The sequence below is a fragment of the Ranitomeya variabilis genome, chromosome 1, assembly GCF_051348905.1.
Source record: "Ranitomeya variabilis isolate aRanVar5 chromosome 1, aRanVar5.hap1, whole genome shotgun sequence".
NCBI lineage: Eukaryota > Metazoa > Chordata > Amphibia > Anura > Dendrobatidae > Ranitomeya > Ranitomeya variabilis.
In genome coordinates, this window is record NC_135232.1 from 789,111,268 (window position 1) to 789,134,007 (window position 22,740).

At 43.5% G+C, this 22,740-nt stretch overlaps 1 protein-coding gene across 1 annotated transcript in view; it reads right to left on the bottom strand.

Moving 5' to 3' along the window:
- LOC143784564 (beta-1,4-galactosyltransferase 1-like) overlaps positions 1 to 22,439 on the bottom strand; it is a 356,101-nt gene extending 333,662 nt beyond the window's left edge. Inside the window, exon 1 of the mRNA XM_077272989.1 lies at positions 22,258 to 22,439. Within this exon, the coding sequence (XP_077129104.1) occupies positions 22,258 to 22,396 (139 nt within the window). The 5' untranslated portion in view covers positions 22,397 to 22,439. The remainder of the gene's footprint in view (positions 1 to 22,257) is intronic.
- Positions 22,440 to 22,740: the final 301 nt, after the last annotated feature.

A 22,740-nucleotide genomic window follows, 5' to 3' on the forward strand; every position in this document is an offset into this window, starting at 1 on the left:
TTTTGTTTTTACACTATAACATTGCTCCGGGGGGGTCATCATGTTATTGCTTTGCAGAGCACTGTGTCAGATCAATGATCTGACTTACAGTGCTGCAGGCTTACACTGAGCAGGCGCTTGGTAAGCCACCTCCCTGCAGGACCCAGATGCAGCCCCGCGGCCATTTTGGATCCGGGGCCTGCAGGGAGAAGAAGGTAAGAGACCCTCGGAGCCTCGCGATCACATCGTGTTGCTCCGTGGGTCTCAGGGAAGTCCGCAGGGAGCCCCCTCCCTGCGCCATGCTTCCCTATACCGCCGAAACACTGCAATCATGTTTGATCGCAGTGTGCCGGGGGTTAATGTGCCGGGGCGCACCGCTCCTGGCACATAGTGCCGGATGTCAGCTGCGATAGGCAGCTGACACCCGGCTGTGATTGGCCGCGCTCCCCCCATGAGCGCGGCCGATCACTATGACGTACTATCCCATCGGTGGTCATACGAGCCCACCCCACCTTGACGGGATAGTACGTCTAATGTCAGAAAGGGATTAAAGGGGTTGTCCGGTCCAAATCGATAAGTCTGTAGTCACTCTGTATCGAGTGCCATCAGAAAAGACCTAATAAAACCTGTAATTTTAATTAGATATACTTTAAAATATAGAGTTAACTCACAAAGAAGAAACAAAAGCACAAATAGTAAAAATATCTACCCAGAGACAAGCCCTATCTAGCCCTAACCTCTGAGTCTACCTTGCAGCAGAGGTTGGCACCCTAGATGATACAACAATTGGCGTCCCTGCTCCTCTACGGCTGTCCCTGCAAATCCCTGTACGTCCCTATTCTCAGGTTCAAGGACAATCATAGTAGCATCGCTTAACATTTGCCCAGGGTGTTTGATAAACAATAAATTCCTCAGAAGTACAATTGATAGCTACATCAATTGTAGGTCATATACATAAGACACTAATAGTAGCAAACTTCTGCATGCATAGACACTTTCTGGACATAACCACACCACTAGGTGTCAGACCAACAGACCAAGTGGCTTATATCACTTTGTATGTATATCAGTAAGGCTTCTTTCACATTTCCGTCGGTACGCGGCCGACGGACGTTGTTAAAATTTGGCACAACGTGGGCAGCAGATGCAGTTTTTAAATGCATCCGCTGCCCATTCTAAAGTCCCGGGGAGGAGCTAGAGATCTCCGTCCGGGCATGCGCACTGTCATGTCAGACGCTATTCACCCTAGGGCGTCCGACAGGCAGCAGTAATTCCGCATTCGTCCACTATACGCTCAGTGGCGCCGGCTGGATTTTATCTAGGTTGTCCGGGGTTAATCTAGCTGGTACTCGGGTTGGAGGCTGGGTCACGCCCACTGCCTTTAAATAGTTCTGCTGGACTTTGGGCATCGCCGATTATAGCTTGTGTCTTGTGCCTGGTGATTTCGGTCTGGAGTGGTGGTCAAGGAGAAGAAATATCGTATCTGGTGGTGTATTATCCTTTGTCATATTTCTCCTTCCTATATTTGTATTTGTTTTGCCCTGTGCACATTATAGTGTTTTCCTGTGTGTCTGCGTTTTTAGTTTTCCCTGTCTGTGCGGGTTGGTGTGTGGTCTAATCACTGGGTGGCGGGTGAAGGTTTCAGCATAGGGCTGAAACAGGAGCCAGGGTCAGGCCTGGTGGCCCAGACAAGCACACCATCAGTGTAAATTCTGGGAGAGGGACAGACAGGGTTTTCCCTAGCCTGAGGGATATCGCAGGGGCCCGGGTAACCAGCTTTAGTCTACCCAGTACCCCCGTGACATTATAATCGGCCCCAAAATTTTGTATTCCATGGATCCCATGACTTTCATAACCCGCCAGTTGGAGGCGCTGTCCTTACAGGTCACTTAGTTGAAAGGGGCGGTTCAACAACAGGGTCTAGTAGTATCTAATGTGCAAGCTGAAACTGCAGGTAGTGTTGCAGAGCCAAAGATCCCTTCACCTGAGAGGTTTGCTGGGGAACGCAGTAAATTTGTTTTTTTGTGAAGCTTGCAAATTATATTTTCGTATGCGCCCGATTTCCTCAGGTAATGAGGCTCAGCGTGTGGGCCTGGTATTGTCATTACTGAACGGAGACCCCCAAGCTTGGGCATTTTCTTTACCATCTGATTCAGCTGCATTTAATTCAGTGGAGAGTTTTTTTTCTGCTCTTGGGCTCATTTATGATGATCCTGACAGAATGGCTCTAGCAGAATCTAAAATTTGCGCTCTCCGCCAAGGGGAGCGAATGGCGGAGGATTACTGTTCTGAATTTCGCCGCTGGGCGGTGGACACGCAATGGAATGACCCGGCGCTGCGGAGTCAGTTTGTTCATGGGGTTTCGAGAAGGGTTAAACAAGCCCTCCTGATGTATGAGACCTTCTGCTTCTCTAGAGTCTGCTATGAGTCTTGTCCGCATTGATCGCCATTTGCGTCAAGGGGTGCAAGAGACGCCGCCTATGGGGGAGGGCGTAGGTGCACGTGAGGTTGCTGCAGGTGAGCCCACGGAGCCTATTCAAATTACAGGGGTGTCACATCATCGAGCCCCCTCGCTCAGGAAGCAGGGAGCCTGTTTTTGCTGTGGTAAAAATGGGCATTATGTAAATGCTTGTCCTCTGTTATCTAAGAAAAGCGCAACGGAGGAAAACTACTAAGCTCAGAGGGTGTGGAAGAGGCTAATCTGAGCTTATGCATATCTTCCATTGTGGTCTCTCAATGTATGCTCCCTGTCAGAGTTATGGTAGCTGGCAGAGAGCTGCCAATCACTGTTTTTGTGGATAGTGGTTCGGCCACTAATCTCATTGATGAGGAGTTTGAGCGTATGGCCGGGTTCACGGTCGAAAAACTGCCTCATCCTATCCGGGTGGTCACCATCAATGCTGCTCCTCTCCCACAGGGGGAGATTACTGAGTTTGTGGCTGAGGTGAAACTCCACATTGGGGTCCTACATTTCAAGCAGGGTACATGTAGGGTACTCAGTAATCTTCCTGCACAAATGGTTTTGGGTTTTCCATGGTTATCTATGCACAACCCAGTGTTTGACTGGAAAACTCAGGACATAATCCAGTGGAGCGGATTCTGCCAGGAGAATTGCCTGGCCACATGTGTCTGCTGTGACTCCTAGCATTCCTGAGTCACTGCTGGATTTCGTGGATGTGTTCTCAGAGAAGGGTTGCTCAGAATTGCCACCACATCGCCCCTATGACTGTACTATTAGGTTTAAACCAGGGGCCAAATTGCCGAAAGCAAGGATGTTTAATATCTCTGGTCCTGAGAGGCAAGCTTTAAAGGACTACATTGCTGAGAGTTTGAGCAAAGGGCACATCAGGCCTTCGTCCTCGCCTGTGGCAGCGGGGTTCTTCTTCGTTAAGAAGAAAGATGGCGGACTATGCCCGTGTCTGGATTTCAGGGAGTTAAACCAGATTACGGTTCGTGATCCATACCCTATGCCACTGATACCTGATTTGTTCAACCAGGTGGCAGGTGCTAAGTGGTTCTCCAAGCTTGACCTCAGGGGGGCGTACAACCTCATAAGAGTTCATCAAGGTGATGAGTGGAAGATGGCTTTTAATACTCCTGAGGGTCATTTTGAAAATTTGGTGATGCCATTTGGGTTGACAAACGCGTCTGCAGTATTTCAACATTTCATAAATGATGTGTTCTCGCATGTTCTGGGGAAATTCATTATTGTGTACCTAGATGACATTCTCACTTATTCATGCAACCGTGATACTCATTTAGAGCATGTCAGGCAGGTGTTACAGCTTCTCAGAGAGAATAAGCTCTATGCAAAACTTGAGAAATGTGTATTTTCAGTTCAGGAATTGCCTTTCTTGGGTTATATTGTGTCTGCTTCAGGGTTTAAAATGGATGCCGCTAAGGTGCAAGCGGTGCTGCGTTGGGAACAGCCTGATAACCTAAAAGCGCTTCATAGGTCCCTTGGCTTTTCTATCTATTATAGAAAGTTTATGAAAGATTTTTCTACCATTGCTAAACCGCTTACTGACATGACGAAAAAGGGTACCAATTTCTCCGCCTGGCCTGAGGCTGCTGTGCGCGCATTAGAATTTCTGAAGAACAGTTGTGCTTCGGCCCCCATTCTGGTGGAACCGGACATATTGAAACCATTTACCATGGAAGTTGATGCGTCTGAGGTTGGAGTGGGGGCGGTGCTGTCACAAGGCTCATCCTTGGGCGAGTTGCGTCCATGCGCCTACTTTTCCAAGAAGCTGTCGCCCGCCGAACGTAACTACGATATCGGCAACAGGGAATTGTTGGCTATCAAGCTGGCTTTTGAGGAATGGCGACACTTCATGGAGGGGTCGGTACATAGTTACATAGTTATTTAGGTTGAAGGAAGACTGTAAGTCCATCTAGTTCAACCCATAGCCTAACCTAACATGCCCTAACATGTTGATCCAGAGGAAGGCAAAAAAAACCCATGTGGCAAAGAGTAAGCTCCACCATGGGGAAAAAAATTCCTTCCCGACTCCACATACGGCAATCAGAATAGTTCCCTGGATCAACGCCTTATCAAGGAATCTAGTGTATATACCCTGTAACATTATACTTTTCCAGAAAGGTATCCAGTCCCCTCTTAAATTTAATTAATGAATCACTCATTACAACATCATACGGCAGAGAGTTCCATAGTCTCACTGCTCTTACAGTAAAGAATCCACGTCTGTTATTATGCTTAAACCTTCTTTCCTCCAGACGTAGAGGATGCCCCCTTGTCCCTGTCTCAGGTCTATGATTAAAAAGATCATCAGAAAGGTCTTTGTACTGTCCCCTTATATATTTATACATTAAAATAAGATCACCCCTTAGTCTTCGTTTTTCCAAACTAAATAGCCCCAAGTGTAATAACCTGTCTTGGTATGGCAGACCCCCCAGTCCTCTAATAACCTTGGTCGCTCTTCTCTGCACCCGCTCCAGTTCAGCTATGTCTTTCTTATACACCGGAGACCAGAACTGTGCACAGTATTCTAAGTGTGGTCTAACTAGTGACTTGTATAGAGGTAAAATTATGTTCTCCTCATGAGCATCTATGCCTCTTTTAATACATCCCATTATTTTATTTGCCTTTGTAGCAGTTGCCTGACACTGGCCACTGAATATGAGTTTGTCATCCACCCATACACCCAGGTCTTTTTCATTGACGGTTTTGCCCAGAGTTTTTGAATTAAGCATATAGTTATACATCTTATTACTTCTACCCAAGTGCATGACCTTACATTTATCCCCATTAAAGCTCATTTGCCATTTATCAGCCCAAGCTTCTAGTTTACATAAATCATCCTGTAATACAAAATTGTCCTCCTCTGTCTTGATTACCCTGCAGAGTTTAGTGTCATCTGCAAATATTGAAATTCTACTCTGAATGCCCCCTACAAGGTCATTAATAAATATGTTAAAAAGAAGAGGGCCCAATACTGACCCCTGTGGTACCCCACTGCTAACCGCGACCCAGTCCGAGTGTGCTCCATTAATAACCACCCTTTGTTTCCTATCCCTGAGCCAGCTCTCAACCCACTTACACATATTTTCCCCTATCCCCATTACTCTCATTTTATGTAACAACCTTTTGTGCGGCACCGTATCAAAAGCTTTGGAAAAGTCCATATACACTACGTCCACTGGGTTCCCTTTGTCCAGTCCGGAACTTACCTCTTCATAGAAGCTGATCAAATTAGTCTGACATGAACGGTCCCTAGTAAACCCGTGCTGATACTGGGTCATAAGGTTATTCCTCTTCAGATACTCCAGTATAGTATCCCTTAGAATGCCCTCCAGGATTTTACCCACAGTAGAGGTTAAGCTTACTGGCCTATAATTACCAAGTTCAGTTTTTGCCCCTTTTTTGAATATTGGCACCACATTTGCTATACGCCAGTCCTGTGGTACAGACCCTGTTATTATGGAGTCTTTAAAGATTAAAAATAATGGTCTATCAATGACTGTACTTAGTTCCTGCAGTACTCGGGGGTGTATCCCATCCGGGCCCGGAGATTTGTCAATTTTAGTGATTTTTAGACGCCGCTGTACTTCCTGCTGGGTTAAGCAGGTGACATTTAATTGGGAATTTTTATCACTAGTCATTTTGTCTGCCATGGGATTTTCTTTTGTAAATACTGATGAAAAAAAGTCATTTAGCATATTGGCTTTTTCCTCATCCTCATCCACCATTTCACCCAGACTATTTTTAAGGGGGCCAACACTGTCATTTTTTAGTTTCTTACTATTTATATAGTTAAAGAATATTTTGGGATTATTTTTACTCTCTCTGGCAATGAGTCTCTCTGTCTCAATCTTTGCTGCCTTGATTTGCTTTTTACAGAATTTATTTAATTTTCTGTATTTATTTAATGCCTCTTCACTACCTACTTCCTTTAATTCTCTAAATGCTTTCTTTTTGTCCCTTATTGCGCCCCTTACAGCTCTATTTAGCCATATTGGTTTCCTCCTATTTCTAGTATGTTTATTCCCATACGGTATATACTGTGCACAGGTCCTATCCAGGATGCTAATAAACGTCTCCCATTTTCTTTGTGTATTTTTGTGTCTCAGGATATCATCCCAGTTAATTGCACCAAGATCCTCTCTCATCCGTTGGAAATTTGCCCTCCTGAAGTTTAGTGTCCTTGTCACCCCTCTACTACACATCTTATTAAAGGAGACATGAAAACTTATTATTTTGTGATCACTATTCCCCAAGTGACCCCCAACCCTTATATTTGATATGCGGTCTGGCCTGTTGGTTAATATTAGGTCTAGCAGTGCCCCCCTCCTTGTTGGGTCCTGAACCAGTTGTGAAAGGTAATTGTCTCTCATAGTTGTCAAAAACCGATTACCTTTGCTGGAACTGCAGGTTTCTGTTCCCCAATCTATTTCAGGGTAGTTGAAGTCCCCCATAATAATGACTTCTCCTTGAGTCGCAGCTTCATCTATTTGCTTTATGAGGATATTCTCCATTGCTTCCATTAGTTTTGGAGATTTATAACAAACCCCTATCAGTAATTTATTATTTTTTCCCCCTCCCCTTATCTCCACCCACAGGGACTCTACATTTTCATTAAATTCACCTATATTATCACGCAGGATGGGTTTTAAGGAAGATTTTACATATAGACACACCCCTCCCCCTCTCTTATCTGTACGGTCATTTCTGAACAGGCTATAGCCCTGCAAGTTAACAGCCCAGTCATGGCTCTCATCCAGCCATGTTTCAGATATCCCCACCATGTCATAATTATGCTCCAACAACATTAGTTCTAATTCATCCATTTTGTTGGCGAGGCTTCTGGCATTAGTATACATGCACTTGATGTTACTCTCTGTACCTCTATTCTTTCTTAAATTACTAACTGTTCTAACCCCACCCCCCATGCCACCGCCACCCCCAACTTCCTTATTTGTGCCCAGGTCTCTATCTGCACTATCTTCCCCTCCTATAAAATGAGTACCCTCCCCCCCAATCCCTAGTTTAAACACTCCTCCAACCTTCTAACCATTTTCTCCCCCAGCACAGCTGCACCTTCCCCATTGAGGTGCAGCCCGTCCCTAGCGTAGAGCCTGTAGCCAACTGAGAAGTCGGCCCAGTTCTGCAGGAACCCAAACCCCTCCTTCCTACACCAATTCTTGAGCCACTTATTAACCTCCCTAATCTCCCGTTGCCTCTCTGGCGTGGCACGTGGTACAGGCAGTATTTCGGAAAATACCACGTTGGAGGTCCTTGCTTTCAGCTTGCAGCCTAATTCCCTGAAATCATCTTTAAGGACCTTCCATCTACCTCTAACTTTGTCATTTGTGCCAATGTGCACCATGACCGCTGGGTCCTCACCAGCCCCTCCCAGTAATCTGTCCACCCGATCAGCGATGTGTCGGACTCGAGCGCCAGGTAGGCAGCACACCGTCCGACGATCCCTGTCTTTGTGACAGATTGCCCTATCTGTTCCCCTAATAATTGAGTCCCCCACTACCAGCACCTGTCTGGCCTGCCCTGCTCTCCTATTTCCCTCCGTACTGGAGCAGTCACTCCTCCGGCTTTCAGAGGACATGCCTGGCTGCAGCAGTGCTACCCCTGTACTGGCACCCCCCTCATCTGCCAACTTAGCAAACTTATTGGGGTGTGCCAGATCAGGACTAGCCTCCCTGGCACTCTTCCCTCTACCCCGCCTTCTATCTGTCACCCAGCTAACTGCTACACTGTCCTGCAGCTCCATCCTACCATCCCTGTTGTGAATTTGCTTTTTGCTCCCTCTAGTGGTTACTAGTTTTTTGACTCTGGTTTTTCTGTCATTCCTTTTATCCGCACCTGGGTCGTTACTTAGGGGTGTTGCTATATAAGCTCCCTGGACCTTCAGTTCTATGCCTGGCAACGTAGTTATCAGAGCTAGTCTGCTGTGCTCTTGTCTACTGATCCTGGTTCCAGTTATATCAGCTAAGTCTGCCTTTTGCTTTTTGCTATTTGTTTTGGTTTTGTATTTTTGTCCAGCTTGTTCCAAATCTATATCCTGACCTTTGCTGGAAGCTCTAGGGGGGCTGGTGTTCTCCCCCCGGACCGTTAGACGGTTCGGGGGTTCTTGAATTTCCAGTGTGGATTTTAATAGGGTTTTTGTTGACCATATAAGTTACCTTTCTTTATTCTGCTATCAGTAAGCGGGCCTCTCTGTGCTAAACCTGGTTCATTTCTGTGTTTGTCATTTCCTCTTACCTCACCGTCATTATTTGTGGGGGGCTTCTATCCAGCTTTGGGGTCCCCTTCTCTGGAGGCAAGAAAGGTCTTTGTTTTCCTCTACTAGGGGTAGCTAGATTCTCCGGCTGGCGCGTGTCATCTAGAATCAACGTAGGAATGATCCCCAGCTACTTCTAGTGTTGGCGTTAGGAGTAGATATATGGTCAACCCAGTTACCACTGCCCTATGAGCTGGATTTTTGTATTCTGCAGATTTCCACGTTCCTCTGAGACCCTCGCCATTGGGGTCATAACACATCCCCCTCCTCATCTATCCCATTGAGCGTCTGCTCTGTGAGCAGAAGACTCCTCTCCATATTGTCTATGGATCTCAGTGTTGCCAGCTGCACATTTAGATCCAGTATCTGGGTTTCCAAATGCACAATGTGCTCACATCTCGCACAGCAGTATGCACCCTCGACCGGCTGGTCAAGGACCGCATACATGTGGCAAGATGTGCACTGGATGGCATTAACAATTGTGGAGCACATTTCCTAATGGGGATTGCACCACACAGAAACGTTAATTAAAAATAAATACAAAGTATTAATTTAAAAAAAAAAAAAAAAAAAAAAAAAACAGAAGCAATTCCTCCCTTGGAAACTCCCTGGTTCCAAAGTCACTGAATCACAAGTCACACACTTACCGCCGTTCACACTTACGCTCAGGTCACACTCAGCTCGCTCACACTCGCTCACACCAGGTTACAGTTATCACTGACCATAAAAATCTGCTTTATTTAGAGTCAGCCAAGCGTCTGTCCCCCAGGCAGGCTCGCTGGGCATTGTTTTTCATGCGGTTCAACTTTTTTGTTACTTACTGACCGGGGTCTAAGAACACTACGGCGGATGCTTTATCCAGGTGTTTTCCGGGGGGAGAACCTCAGGAAGATCCGGTACCCATCCTCCAAAAGGGTGTAGTGGTCTCGGCTCTCACGACCGAGGTTGAGGCTGAGATTGCCGAGGCTCAGGAGGAAGTACCACCAGAGATTCCCATTAACAAATCGTTTGTACCACTCCATCTTCGCCTAAAGGTGTTGGGTGAGCATCATGATGCTGTCCTAGCTGGCCATCCAGGGGTTAGGGGTACCTTGGAGTTGGTGACGCGTCGGTTTTGGTGGCCCAAAATCTGACAGGACGTGGTCTCGTACGTGTCAGCATGTACCACGTGTGCTAGGGCTAAGACGCCCCGCTCCTGTCTGGCTGGCACATTACATCCTCTAGGGGTACCCAGTAAGCCATGGACGGAGATCTCCAAGGATTTTATTACAGATCTGCCCTCCTCAGCTGGGAACATGGTCATCTTGGTGGTTGTTGATTGGTTCTCAAAGATGTCGCACTTTGTGTCCTTGCCTTCGTTGCCTAACGCGAAGACTCTGGCTCAGGTATTTGTGCAGGAGGTGGTCAGACTTCACGGGGTTCCGTCTGACATCGTGTCTGATAGGGGTACTCAGTTTGTGGCAAAATTTTGGAAAGCATTTTGCTCACGGCTGGGGATCAAGTTATTGCATTCTTCGGCGTTTCATCCTCAGTCAAATGGTCAGACCGAGCGTATGAACCAGAATTTGGAGCAGTATTTACGCTGCTTTGTTTCTGACAATCAGGAGGAGTGGTCGAAGTTCCTTCCTTTGGCGGAGTTTGCTATAAATAATCACCGCCAGGAATCATCTGGGGAGTCCCCGTTCTTTTGTGTTTAAGGGCATCATCCTCAATTTTGAACTCTGCGTCAGGGGGGCTCTGCTGGCATCCCGGAGGAGGACCAGCTAGGAGCACAACTGTCATCTGTCTGGAGGAGAGTGAAACAGCGCTTGCTGAGTGTGGGTGCAAGGTACAAACATGTGGCTGACAGTAGACGGGTGTCAGGTCCAGACCTGAGTGTGGGTGACTGGGTGTGGTTGTCCACAAAAAATATAAAACTCAAACTACCATCCCTGAAATTAGGTCCAAGGTTTATTGGTCCATTTAGGGTCACCACCATCATTAACCCGGTAGCCTACCGATTGGAGCTTCCTACGGTTTATAAGATACACAACGTGTTCCACAGATCGTTATTAAAAAAGGTGGTGGGTTCCGTGGACGCGACGCCGACGCCATCTCCAGACTTGGTGGATGGCAATTTGGAATTTGAAGTCTCCAAGGTGGTTGACTCTCGAGTAGTGCGCCACACATTACAGTACCTGGTACACTGGTGTGGTTATGGGCCGGAGGAGAGGTCTTGAGTACCAGCCTCAGACAATCATGCGGACCGGCTGGTCAGTATGTTTCACCGCCGCCATCCAGACAAGCAGGGTCCTATAAGTCATGAGGGCCCTGGGGTCCCTCGTAGAAGGTGGGGTACTGTCATGTCGGACGCTATTCACTCTAGGGCGTCCGACAGACAGCGGTAATTCCGCATTCGTCCACTATACGCTCAGTGGCGCCGGCTGGATTTTATCTAGATTGTCCAGGGTTAATCTAGCTGGTACTCAGGTTGGAGGCTGGGTCACGCCCACTGCCTTTAAATAGTTCTGCTGGACTTTGGGCGTCGCTGATTATAGCTTGTGTCTTGTGCCTGGTGATTTCGGTCTGGAATGGTGGTCAAGGAGAAGAAATATCGTATCTGGTGGTGTATTATCCTTTGTCATATTTCTCCTTCCTATATTTGTATTTGTTTTGCCCTGTGCACATTATAGTGTTTTCCTGTGTGTCTGCGGCGTGGTGCGTTTTTAGTTTTCACTGTCTGTGCTTTCTGTGGGGGTTGGTGTGTGGTCTAATCACTGGGTGGTGGGTGGAGGTTTCAGAATAGGGCTGAAACAGGAGTCAGGGTCAGGCCTGGTGGCCCAGACAAGCACACCATCAGTGTAAATTCTGGGAGAGGGACAGACAGGGTTTTCCCTAGCCTGATGGATATCGCAGGGGCCCAGGTAACTAGCTTTAGTCTACCCAGTACCCCCGTGATACGCACTCCAAAGTGCAGGATGCGACGTACGAAAAAACATTCCCTTGAACGTTTTTTCATGACAACGGTCCGCCAAAACACGATGCATCCAGTGCATGACGAACGCTACATATGGCCATATGTCGCAATCCGTCGGCAATACAAGTCTATGGGAAAAAAACGCATCCTGCGGGCACATATATAAAAAGGAGAGGTGGCACGGGAATTGGAGTCATTATCGGAGCTAGAAGAGGTGGTAAAAAAGTCACGTCTATATTGGCGTCGATCACGCTGGGTGTTACATAATGTAGTTCCAAGGAGGTTTTCTTCCGGAGCTCCCGCTCCCAATCTCTCGAACGTATCTCCTCAACAGGAGTGTGTAAAAATTCACCAGGGATCTTCACCTGAGCAATAATTTCATCCGCCTCTGCTTGCCCATAGGACAGTGTATTAAACTACATGGTTATAGGTCCACTAAGGTGCAACCAACTCAAAAAAATGGTAAATAATCAGGTCAGGAGTGGTGCACCCTATATTGTTCTGTGGTGCTCAAAGGAAAAAAGGCAAAATATAGTAAAGAAGATCTTTGACACTCAACAAGTCCACAATTCTTTGCTTTTGAATTCAGATTTATTTATTATTCCCATGCCACCTCTCCTTTTTTAGAGCAAAGGCGAGGTCGGTCCAACAAATGCCGATGAGGAGGGGTTCCAGAAAACGTAGACAACAGTTCCCGTATCAGAACACGATCACAGGTAGGGACCAATTGGTCTACAATATTTCCTCCTACAATCTCTCACCCTCTGAATTGACCGTATTACAAAAAGGCCTCTCTTTTTGTCCTACACCGGCATTTAATGGATTTCAATTAGACCAGGAACTACAGAGGTTCTTTAGAAACCTCAGACTTAAGACACATTTTGCAACCATTGGAGAGACCTCTATTGGTTCTCATTCAGCTGTACCTTCAGAAGTCGATAGAAGTGTCTTTAACCTTAAAAAATTGGACTTGTCAGTACCCAGTCGATATAGTCATCCGAAGTCCCATCATCCGGTAGAGATGTATATCTCATTGGTCACACATGATATACAGAGGGAATGTGCTCAGATTAATCAAGGTTTATGTCCTATTAAACGTAATTGTACTATACTTGACAGACGGGCCCTTGAGGATCTTAAACAGAATAATTCTATTACTATAAAACCAGCGGACAAGGGGGGTGCAATTGTGGTGATGGATACTTCGTTCTACTTATCAATGGTTCATAAACACCTTAGTGACAGGAACACTTATCTACCCGTTGATAGGGATCCATCTGGAGAAATATCTAGAGAAATTCAACAGATAATTAGGTCGTATAAAGAACGGAATGTGATAGATTCAAAATTAAGTGAATTTTTGTTGAATTTACATCCTGTTACGCCGGTTTTTTATGCGCTTCCAAAGATTCACAAACATCCCACGTACCCCCCGGGGCGACCTATTGTTGCATCCACCAATTTGTTACTTTCTCCATTAGCTAGAACGGTTGAGAAAATTCTAACTCCCCTCCTTGTCCATATAACTTCATTTATTAGGGATACCTCAGATTTCCTGGAGGGCCTCACATCAGTTGGTACTTTACAGAAAGGTGGTTTTCTTGTTACAATGGATGTCAACTCTTTGTACACGAATATTGATCACTCTAAAGGCCTTGAGGCTGTTCAATGGTTTTTAGATGAGTATACTAATTTCTCCTCGATTCAGAAAGATTTTTGTCTGACATTGCTTAACTTGATCCTCACCCAAAAAATTTTTCTGTTTGCTGACCAATTTTATATCCAGCAGGTCGGGACCGCCATGGGATCAAATATGGCACCTCTGTATGCCAATATTTTTATGGCTTTTTTCGAGGAGAAATTTGTCTATACTCATCCACTTTTTCAACAATACTGTATGTATTGGAAAAGATTTATCGATGATGTTTTTCTGATGTGGAGTGGCGACGAAACATCATTGTCATTGTTCTTTCAAGATATGAACTCATGTATTCCTAATTTAACGTTTTCTATTTCAAAGGACCATCATAGTGTAAACTTCCTCGATACACTAGTGATAGTGAAAGAAGATGGTTCACTTGAGATTGACTTATACACGAAGCCTACTGACCGTAATGGTCTGTTATTATATTCTAGCTGTCATCCATCTCACGTGAAATTATCACTACCAAAATCTCAAATACAATGAGTCAAAAGCATAGTTACGAATCCCTGTACAATAACCCAACGTATGAGCGAGATGAATAGAAAATTTTCTGAACGGGGATATCCATCATCGATTCTAGAGAAAGCTACTTCATCAGGTTGTGTGCGGAGGGAGAAACAGAAGAGAGTAACTTTTGTTACCACGTATCACCCTTATACTAATTTGCTTAAAAAATGTATTAGAGCATTGGCCACTCTTGGGCAAATCTTACCCTTCCATACCAGAATTTACAAAACGACCATTAATTTGTTATAAGAGACCACAGAACATCAAGAACATGCTCGTAAGAGCCGATGTCGGTTCTGCTAGGGCAGAGCAACGGCAAACTCTCTTGGCCACACAGAGACAGGGCACATTCCCCTGTCTACATTGCTCACAGTGTTCAAATATAACCAGGGGCAGTACTTTTTCCCACCCTAGATCGGGTAAGTTATTCCCGATAAAGGGTTTCTTTACATGTGACTCTACCTATGTCATTTATTTGATAAAATGCCCTTGCGGTCTCGGATAAGTTGGGGAGACTACCCAACATATCCGAGATCGTATTTCTCAACACAAGTCTACCATTAGGTGCAAACGCACCATGCTACCGGTCCCATTTCACTTCATCTCAGCGGGACACTCGATTTCTCAATTAAAGTTCCAAGTACTTGAGAGTATTTCTTCTTCCAGGCGTGGTGGGGACAGGATCCAGAAATTAAAAGAGAGAGAAGCGTTCTGGATCTTCACTCTCCAGACGCTTCATCCACGAGGCATGAATAGGGAATATGAGGCTGTATACTATTGATATATGTTTTAATATTTAATATGCTAAATATAAGATATTACTTAATGTACTTACCTCTTTGATTCCCTTTTTTCTAGGTGCCAACGTGATTTCATCTTTCTTTCCAAACTGGTTCTCTTGCGGTGGTATGCCTCGTCCCACTCTCTCTATATTTTATATCATGTGTATATCTGTTTTGAGATCTTCTTGAGCACGAATCTTTACTAATTTACATGTTGACTATATCCTCTTTTTGGCATATATATATATATATATATATATATATATATATATATATATATATTTATATATTATATATGTGGTATGGGTATTGCATCTTCTTTTCCGTTTATTACGGTGTATGCCATACTGTCCATAGATTTATACTATTTTCTTTTTCCATTTGGGCAGCCACCCCTATAGAGCAGTTACTTTTTGAATCTTTATAGTTATTTTTCTTTTTTTTCTTTTTTATATTTTCTACCACTGAGTCTGAGCGGGCTCGTATATTCACTAGATTTCAGTACGCATGCGTCATGATAAGATGCCTCTTCAGTTGTTTATATTTTTGCTCAAACCTATTTTTATGTATCTGACGTATTGGGCATGATTCATTATGCATAAAAACTTGTTTTCTTTTATTTTTTTAGTAGTCTAAATATACGGTTTTAGTGCGCAGGCGCTGTAATATTGTGCTAATTTAGCGTATATTACTCTTATTTGGTTTGTCTCTAACGCACCTTGCGTTGCACAGTTAATGTGGTGCGCCTGCGCCTACTCCTTCATTCGGCTTTTTCCGGACCCGACATGAGTTCTTACTCGTATTACAGGAAGTTACATCATACACTTTACGATATTTATGCTCGAAGTACGGCACTCACATGTCGTCTCGCTCTGGGCCACTGGACACGCGCCAGCCTCTTATCCTCTACAGGTATCGGCGGTTTTCTATTTTATTGTATTGTTGGTTTTGTTTTTTTCAATGGGATCTCCATATGGGAGACGGGGTTTTTCCCTATGCCTTCTCTGCATATGTGGGGTGGATATGCCCGATGTTTTAAATTTCCTGCCCCGTGGGACTTTTATGATTTATAAATGGTATCTGGGTGCTGTATTTACCAATATGTTATTTTCACAGTTATGCGTCCTGTCTTCCAGTCATGTTTGACTAATTAACCCATTAGGAGCGCTATATACTATATGCAGGTATTTTTTACATTACCAGATCTTTATCCCCTCTTATTCTTTTATATGTATGTGAGCGGACATATGGCTGTATGCACTTTCTTATATATATATATATATATATATATATATATATATATATATATATATTCATATTATTTACTGGCTCACGCTTTTTCCTTTAGCCACATATTTTGTATGACTCCCGGACTGTTGGTTTACTTTATTCATATTTCTTTTTGTACATCTCACCTACTTGTTCCCTAGATCAGTTTGGAAACTAAAGCTTTTTCTTAATATTAACCATCACTTTTCCATGGTGTTTTCTGGGTTTCACATTACTTCTACCTCATAGAAAAGGATTCTTTCCAATCCTGCACTTTCTTTTGGTGAAGCTTATTCAGCTTATTGTGCGGTCGGCTAATTCTCGATCCTTGCCAAAACAAATTGTTATAAATTATGGAACATTTTTTTCTGTTTTGTTGTTATAGACTACCTTGAAAAAGGCAATGTATGCCGAAACGTCGGATTTTGTGTCTGTTATACATTTTTGCTGGCTGCCAAAATAAATCTGAATTCAAAAGCAAAGAATTGTGGACTTGTTGAGTGCCAAAGGTCTTCTTTACTATATTTTGCCTTTTTTCCTTTGAGCACCACAGAACAATATAGAGTGCACCACTCCTGACCTGATTAAGTTAACAGGACAGTCATACACACAATGGAGAGGCAGTCCTTGGCATAGCTTTTCAGAGAACACCTCCTCAAAATCAGAGAGAAAAGATGGAATGCACTGGAGACATTAGAGATAATAGTACCTAGGAAATTATTATTGCAAAAATCACTCCACTTAATTATCTCTCTGGTCTGTCAGTCTGTGATCGGATTATGCTTAGTCAACCAGGGAAGACCCAACACAATAGGAGTAGGGAGGCCTTCCAGAAGGTAACAAGAAAGGATCTCACATTGAAGAACCCCTACACAAAGGGGTGCTATTTGCATAAAGCTTTCCTGACCAAGAGGTGCAGAGTCTATTGCAAATATGGGGATGGACTTCGCAAGCTTACGTCAGGTGAGACTATGTATCTGTGAGAACCGAGTATCCACTATATTGGCTCCTGTCACAATATCCAGTAGGACAGATATTGTCTCAGTTTCCATACCTATACCACTTCTGCAGGTAGGAAAAACCTGTGGAGGAGATATATACACCCAGGTTGTAATCTTCCACACAACCTGGGGTGAGAAAACTTCCGACGGTTTCTGGTGTTTAGGTATAGATGGACAAACCCAAATAAAATGACCCTTTTTACCACAGTGAAAACACACCCCCATCTTGCGGTTCACTGTACTGGGGTGAAGCGTATTTTAACTGTTAAGATTGGCCCTGACAAAACTGACTCCTAAGTGTGGGGTCACTCCACTGGGTGTCAGTGGCCCATATATGGAATTCTGAACAAAATTCATTTGCCAGGTCAGGGTCTTCATAAACGAGGCCAAGAGTCCCAAAAAATCTATCAAATGACTGGAGTGACAATGAGTCGGATGGGAGTGAGAAGGCCCAGGATTGAGGGTCTCTTTGAAGGAGTGAGACAATAATTCCCACCCTCTGCACCTCACTCCCAAACGACCATGGACGAAGCCTGAAATAGCGCTTACAGGCTTCCTGGAACATACATACAAGAAAGCTGGTGTCACGAGTGTGTCATGTCCTGCTGGGAGATCTGGGGTTAGGTTATCTTTATGTACTGTGAATCGCAGGTCTTCCATTTATTCTGTATCCTTTGTTCCTCTGGAAATGGACTGCTTTTTCTTTGGCGCTGAAGGGGTTAAAGACTAGGGAGGAGAGAATAGCTTTGGATATAACACCTTATCCGAATAGCTATATAACTTACTGAATAGCTGTCTCGGGAACCCAGATACCTGAAGCCCTCCTGATAATCAGCTGCATGTGCCGCGCCTGTGTGACAGTCAAAACACACACATGGAGAGCCCAACAAACAGACTATTCATGCATGTGTTGTGTTGTGAATTCTGCTCTTGGGCTCCCTCCGGTGGTTATAAGTGGTAGTGCTGCTGTCTCTGGATCGCAGCATTCATCAGGTGTGTCAAGTTTTTGCAATCCTGACTGGGCTATTTAGCCTTGCTTGACCCTTTAGTCAGTGCCAGTTGTCCATTGTTCCTGGAGGATTCACATCCTTGCCTGCTCTCTCCTGCTTTGCTGTTCCTTTCAACAAAGATAAGTTCTGGCCTTGATTTTTCCTGTCCACATGCTGTGGCCTTATTGTTCAGTTCTTTTCCATGTTTTTGTCTTGTCCAGCTTGGTCTGAATAAGGATTTGTTTAGCCAAGCTGGTATCTCTGGAGATGCAGATATACCCTCCATATCTTTAGTTAGCTGTGGAGATTTTTGTATTTTCTGTGGTGGATATTTTCTAGTGTTTTAATACTGACCGCATAGTACTCTGTCCTATCTTTTCTATTTAGCTAGAAGTGGCCTCCTTTGCTAAATTCTGATTTCAGTCTGTGTATGTTTTTTTCCCTCTCCTCTCACAGTCAATATTTGTGGGGGGCTGGCTATCCTTTGGGAATTTTGTCTGAGGCAAGATAGTTTTCCCTTTTCTATCTCTAGGGGTAATTAGTCCTCCGGCTGTGTCGAGATGTCTAGGGAGTGATAGGTACATTCCACGGCTACTTCTAGTTGCGGTGTTAAGTTCAGGGTCTGCGGTCAGTACAGGTACCACCTTCTCCAGAGTACGTCTCATGCTGCTCTTAGGCCACCAGATCATAACAGTGTTGTGACTGTTACACAGCCGCTACACATGCAACTGCGGCATCGAACAGCTGATTATCGGAAGTGCTCCAGGTATCCGGGTTACTGAGGCAGCTATTCAGTAAGCGCTATAGCTATTCGCTCATCCATACTAACAAATCTTTGTATGCTGGTTAGAGACATGCAGCTCCATCCCACAACTGCTCCTGACCTGCTCATTTTCTCTTTCTATAAAACCTCGTCAGATCTTCTTATCCCTGCATGTGAGAGTTTTGTTTCCTGGCTTGCTGGTGTTAGTGTGCTGAAGTTGGAGTTTGCAGTTGCTGCTGGAGATTGTTATCTGCTGTTTTTGGGTGTATGCTTTCTTTATTATACTATTACCATTTGGTTTGTACCTTCCTATCCTTCCCTTTATTTCTTTCTACCCTTGGTGAGTGCTTTTGTATGTAAGTTGCTTTTTGTTATCCCTGTTTGTCTTACGTGTATATACACTAATATCTCTGTCCCAGGCCTCCTAGGGGAGCGGGAGGGACAGCTTAGGATATTAATAGGAGCATAGTTAGGCCAGAGACTTGGGCCTCTCTCCCTTTAAGAATACCACCAGGACAGAGATAGCTAGGCTCCCAGTTCCAGGGATAGTTTGACGCCCCCCTTCCTAACAGAAGACCATCAAAACATGACAGCTGGTACTACAGTTTCAAATAATACCGTTAATAACAAACTATGCAGTCATGGATTCAAATCCTGCAAGGCACACAAGGTCACCCTGCTCACGTCAGCACATATCCAGGCCCATTTGAAGTTCGCAAATGACCATCTCGATAATCCAGAGGAGGTATGGGAGAAGGTCATGTGGTCAGATGAGACCAAAATAGAACTTTTCGGTACCAACTCCATTTGTCATTTTGGAGGAAGATGAAGGATGAGTACAACCCCAAGAACACTGTCTCAACCGTGAATCATGGTGGGGGAAGCATCATACTTTGGGATTGCTTTTCTGCAAAGGGGACAGGATGATTGCACTGTATTGAAGGGAGGATGGATAGGTTCATGTATTTTGAGATTTTGGCCAACAACCTCCTTCCCTCAGTAAGAACATTGAAGATGGGTCATGGCTGGATCATCCAGCATGATAATGACCCCAAACACACAGCCATGGCAACTAAGGAGTGGCTCCGTAAGAAGCATTTTTCTTAGTCCAGGTCCTGGTGTGTCCTAGTCAGTTTCCAGACCTGAACCTAATAGGAAATCTTTGAAGGGAGCTGAAACTCAATGTTGCCCAGTGACAGCCCCGAAACATGAAAGATCTAGAATATATCTGTATGGAACAGTGGGCCAAAATCCCTACTGCAGTATGAGCAAATATAGTTAAGAACTGCAGTAAAAGTCTAACCTTTGTAATAGTATATAAAGATTTCTGTACCAAAAATTAGGTTCTGTTTTTTATTGTATCAAATGTTTATTTCATGCAATACGGCAAAATGCAAAATAATCATTTGCATTTAAACTAAGTTACATAGAATTTAGATATGCAAATTGCCTCTTCAGAAAAGAAGAGGACTTAATTTAGCGACTCTCCTTCCTTGTGTTTTTTCCAGTAACCTTTGATAATGGTTGTATTATCCTGCCTCCCCCTCACCACTGACTTCTTATGTGAACTCGTCCAACTGGATTTCTAGCATGGTGCATTGCTTGTACTTAGTTAATTTTAATTTATATTTTTAACCTATTGATTATATATGTTTTCTGTAAAAAATATAAAAAAATCATTGCATGAAAAGTCATAGGTATGACAATCTCATCATAAGAATTTTAAGACAATAAAAGACTGGGGACAAGTTAAGGGTTTTCATTATATAAAAGTATTGCATAAAACCACATTTACTAACTGCTACATTTAGGCTGAGGCTACACAACAACTATGGCTGCAGGACATATCTCACGACCAAGATCTTTATGAGTAGCTGCTTTATTACATTGGAATACAAGTTAATAGGGTCTTTTGACATTTTAATTTGCTGAAAATACATTTTTTTCAACAAAACATTGAATTTAGGCAAGTAAATTATTGTCACTCTCAATACTGGACAACTTGTAATTGTTTGGAAGAAACACAAGAGAGTGAAGAGTGAAAGAGATGCAGAGAAAGAGGACCTTGCTGATCATAAGAGATTTTATACTGCAGAAGAGAGTGAGGACACCGCTGACTATAAGATCTTACACTGTACAGGAGAGAGAGAACTCCAGTGACATAAGAGCTTACACTCTACAAGAGACAGAGGACCCTGCTGACCATAAGTGCTTACGCTCTACGAAAGAGATAGAGGACCCTGCTGATCATAAGAGCTTACACTCTACAGAAGAGATAGAGGACCCTGCTGAACAAAGTGCTTACACTCTACAGGAGAGGAGCCCACTGATCATATGAGCTTATGTTCTATAAAAGAGAGAGAGGGCCCTGCTTACCATAAGAGCTTACACTCTACCAGAGAAAGAGGACCCTGCTGACCATAAGTGCTTACGCTCTACGAAAGCGATAGAGGACCCTGCTGATCATAAGAGCTTACCATCTACAGGAGAGAGAGAGGACCCTGCTGACCATAAGAGTTTACACTCTACAGGAGAGAGAGAGGACCCTGCTGATCATAAGAGTTTACACTCTAAAGCAGAGCAAGAACTCTGCTGTCCATAAGAGCTTACACTTTACAGAAGAGAGAGAGGACTCAGCTCAACAGAAGAATTTACACTCTACTGGAGAGAGAAGTAAGAGAACTCCTCCGGTCATAGGAGCTTACACTCTAAAGCACAGCAAGAACTCTGCTGATCATAGGAGCTTACACACTATAGGAAAGAGAGAACCCTCCTGACCATAATAGGAGAAAGAAAGAGAGATGACCCTGTTAATTATGAGAAATTGTACTTTAGAAGAGAGAGTGAGAAAGGACTCGACACTCTACAGATGCCAGGTGTTTTTCATAGATTTGTATTAGCACTTTTTATATATGCTGCGAGTAAAAAAAGTTCTTGTCTCTGTGCGATATACATGGATACATGGTCCATGAAAAACACAGATCTAGATTATAATGGGTACATGTTCTATCCAAGAAAATCACAGATAGGTGCAATGCAGACATCTGAATGAGATTAATAAAAAAAAGTGAAGGGTACCAACTGTTCAGATATTCCTAGATTGTCATTAACTATAGGGCACTTTTTACAACTGGCCATCCAAAAAATTGATGCGTTTATTTTTATTATAAGCTACAGAACTACAGATTATCATAACTGCCATTTTCCTGTTACCAGTTTTTGCTGCAAATGTGTTCATAGCAATATTAGGCTGTAGACATGCATGTATTATATATAACCTTAATGAATCATTATGATATTTTAATATGTCTGTAATAACTTTTGTCTGTCTATGATTTTTTTGATTGCCGTCTGCAAAAAAAAATTAGCAACAAAAAAACTATTATTGCAGAAAAGAGCAATATTACTAAAAAGACGTGTAATACATAGAAACTAAGTCAAAAGCATGAAAACCTGCCGCATGTGCCATGCAAAAGCACAGTTGATACTTTTGCATAAACGTTAGGCATATAATAAATCCACAAGGATAAGAGGAAACACATCAACTTACTTTGTAAATGTGCTCTGATTTTCTCATTTGTAAAGTGGCTGTTCATTATCAAGAATGATGATTTCCCAAACAAGAAACCAAAGCTGAAAAGGCATAGTCCTGAAAAAATGTAAAATAATGATTTTTTGCTCCAAGCCATACTTAGTAGTAACCTGTTTCTTCAAAGTCCCAACTGATGTGTCCTCTGTTCACTTCAACTAGTTGCCTGGAAAGATCACCATCAGTCCCGCCCCATAATGCTGCCTTACTGTACAGCTGTAATTTAATTTCACTGACATACAAAGATACAGGTCATTTAAACAATGCATACCTTGACATATTACTTAAGCTTCCAGAAACAGCATTGCCTTTATCAATATTACATATTCATATTTACCAGACAAAATATATATGCAGACTTATGTCGACATAGAAATAGCAGCAGAAAAAGAGAAGTGCTTAACCATTAAATAAGTAATTGATTTATAACAAACACTATAATGT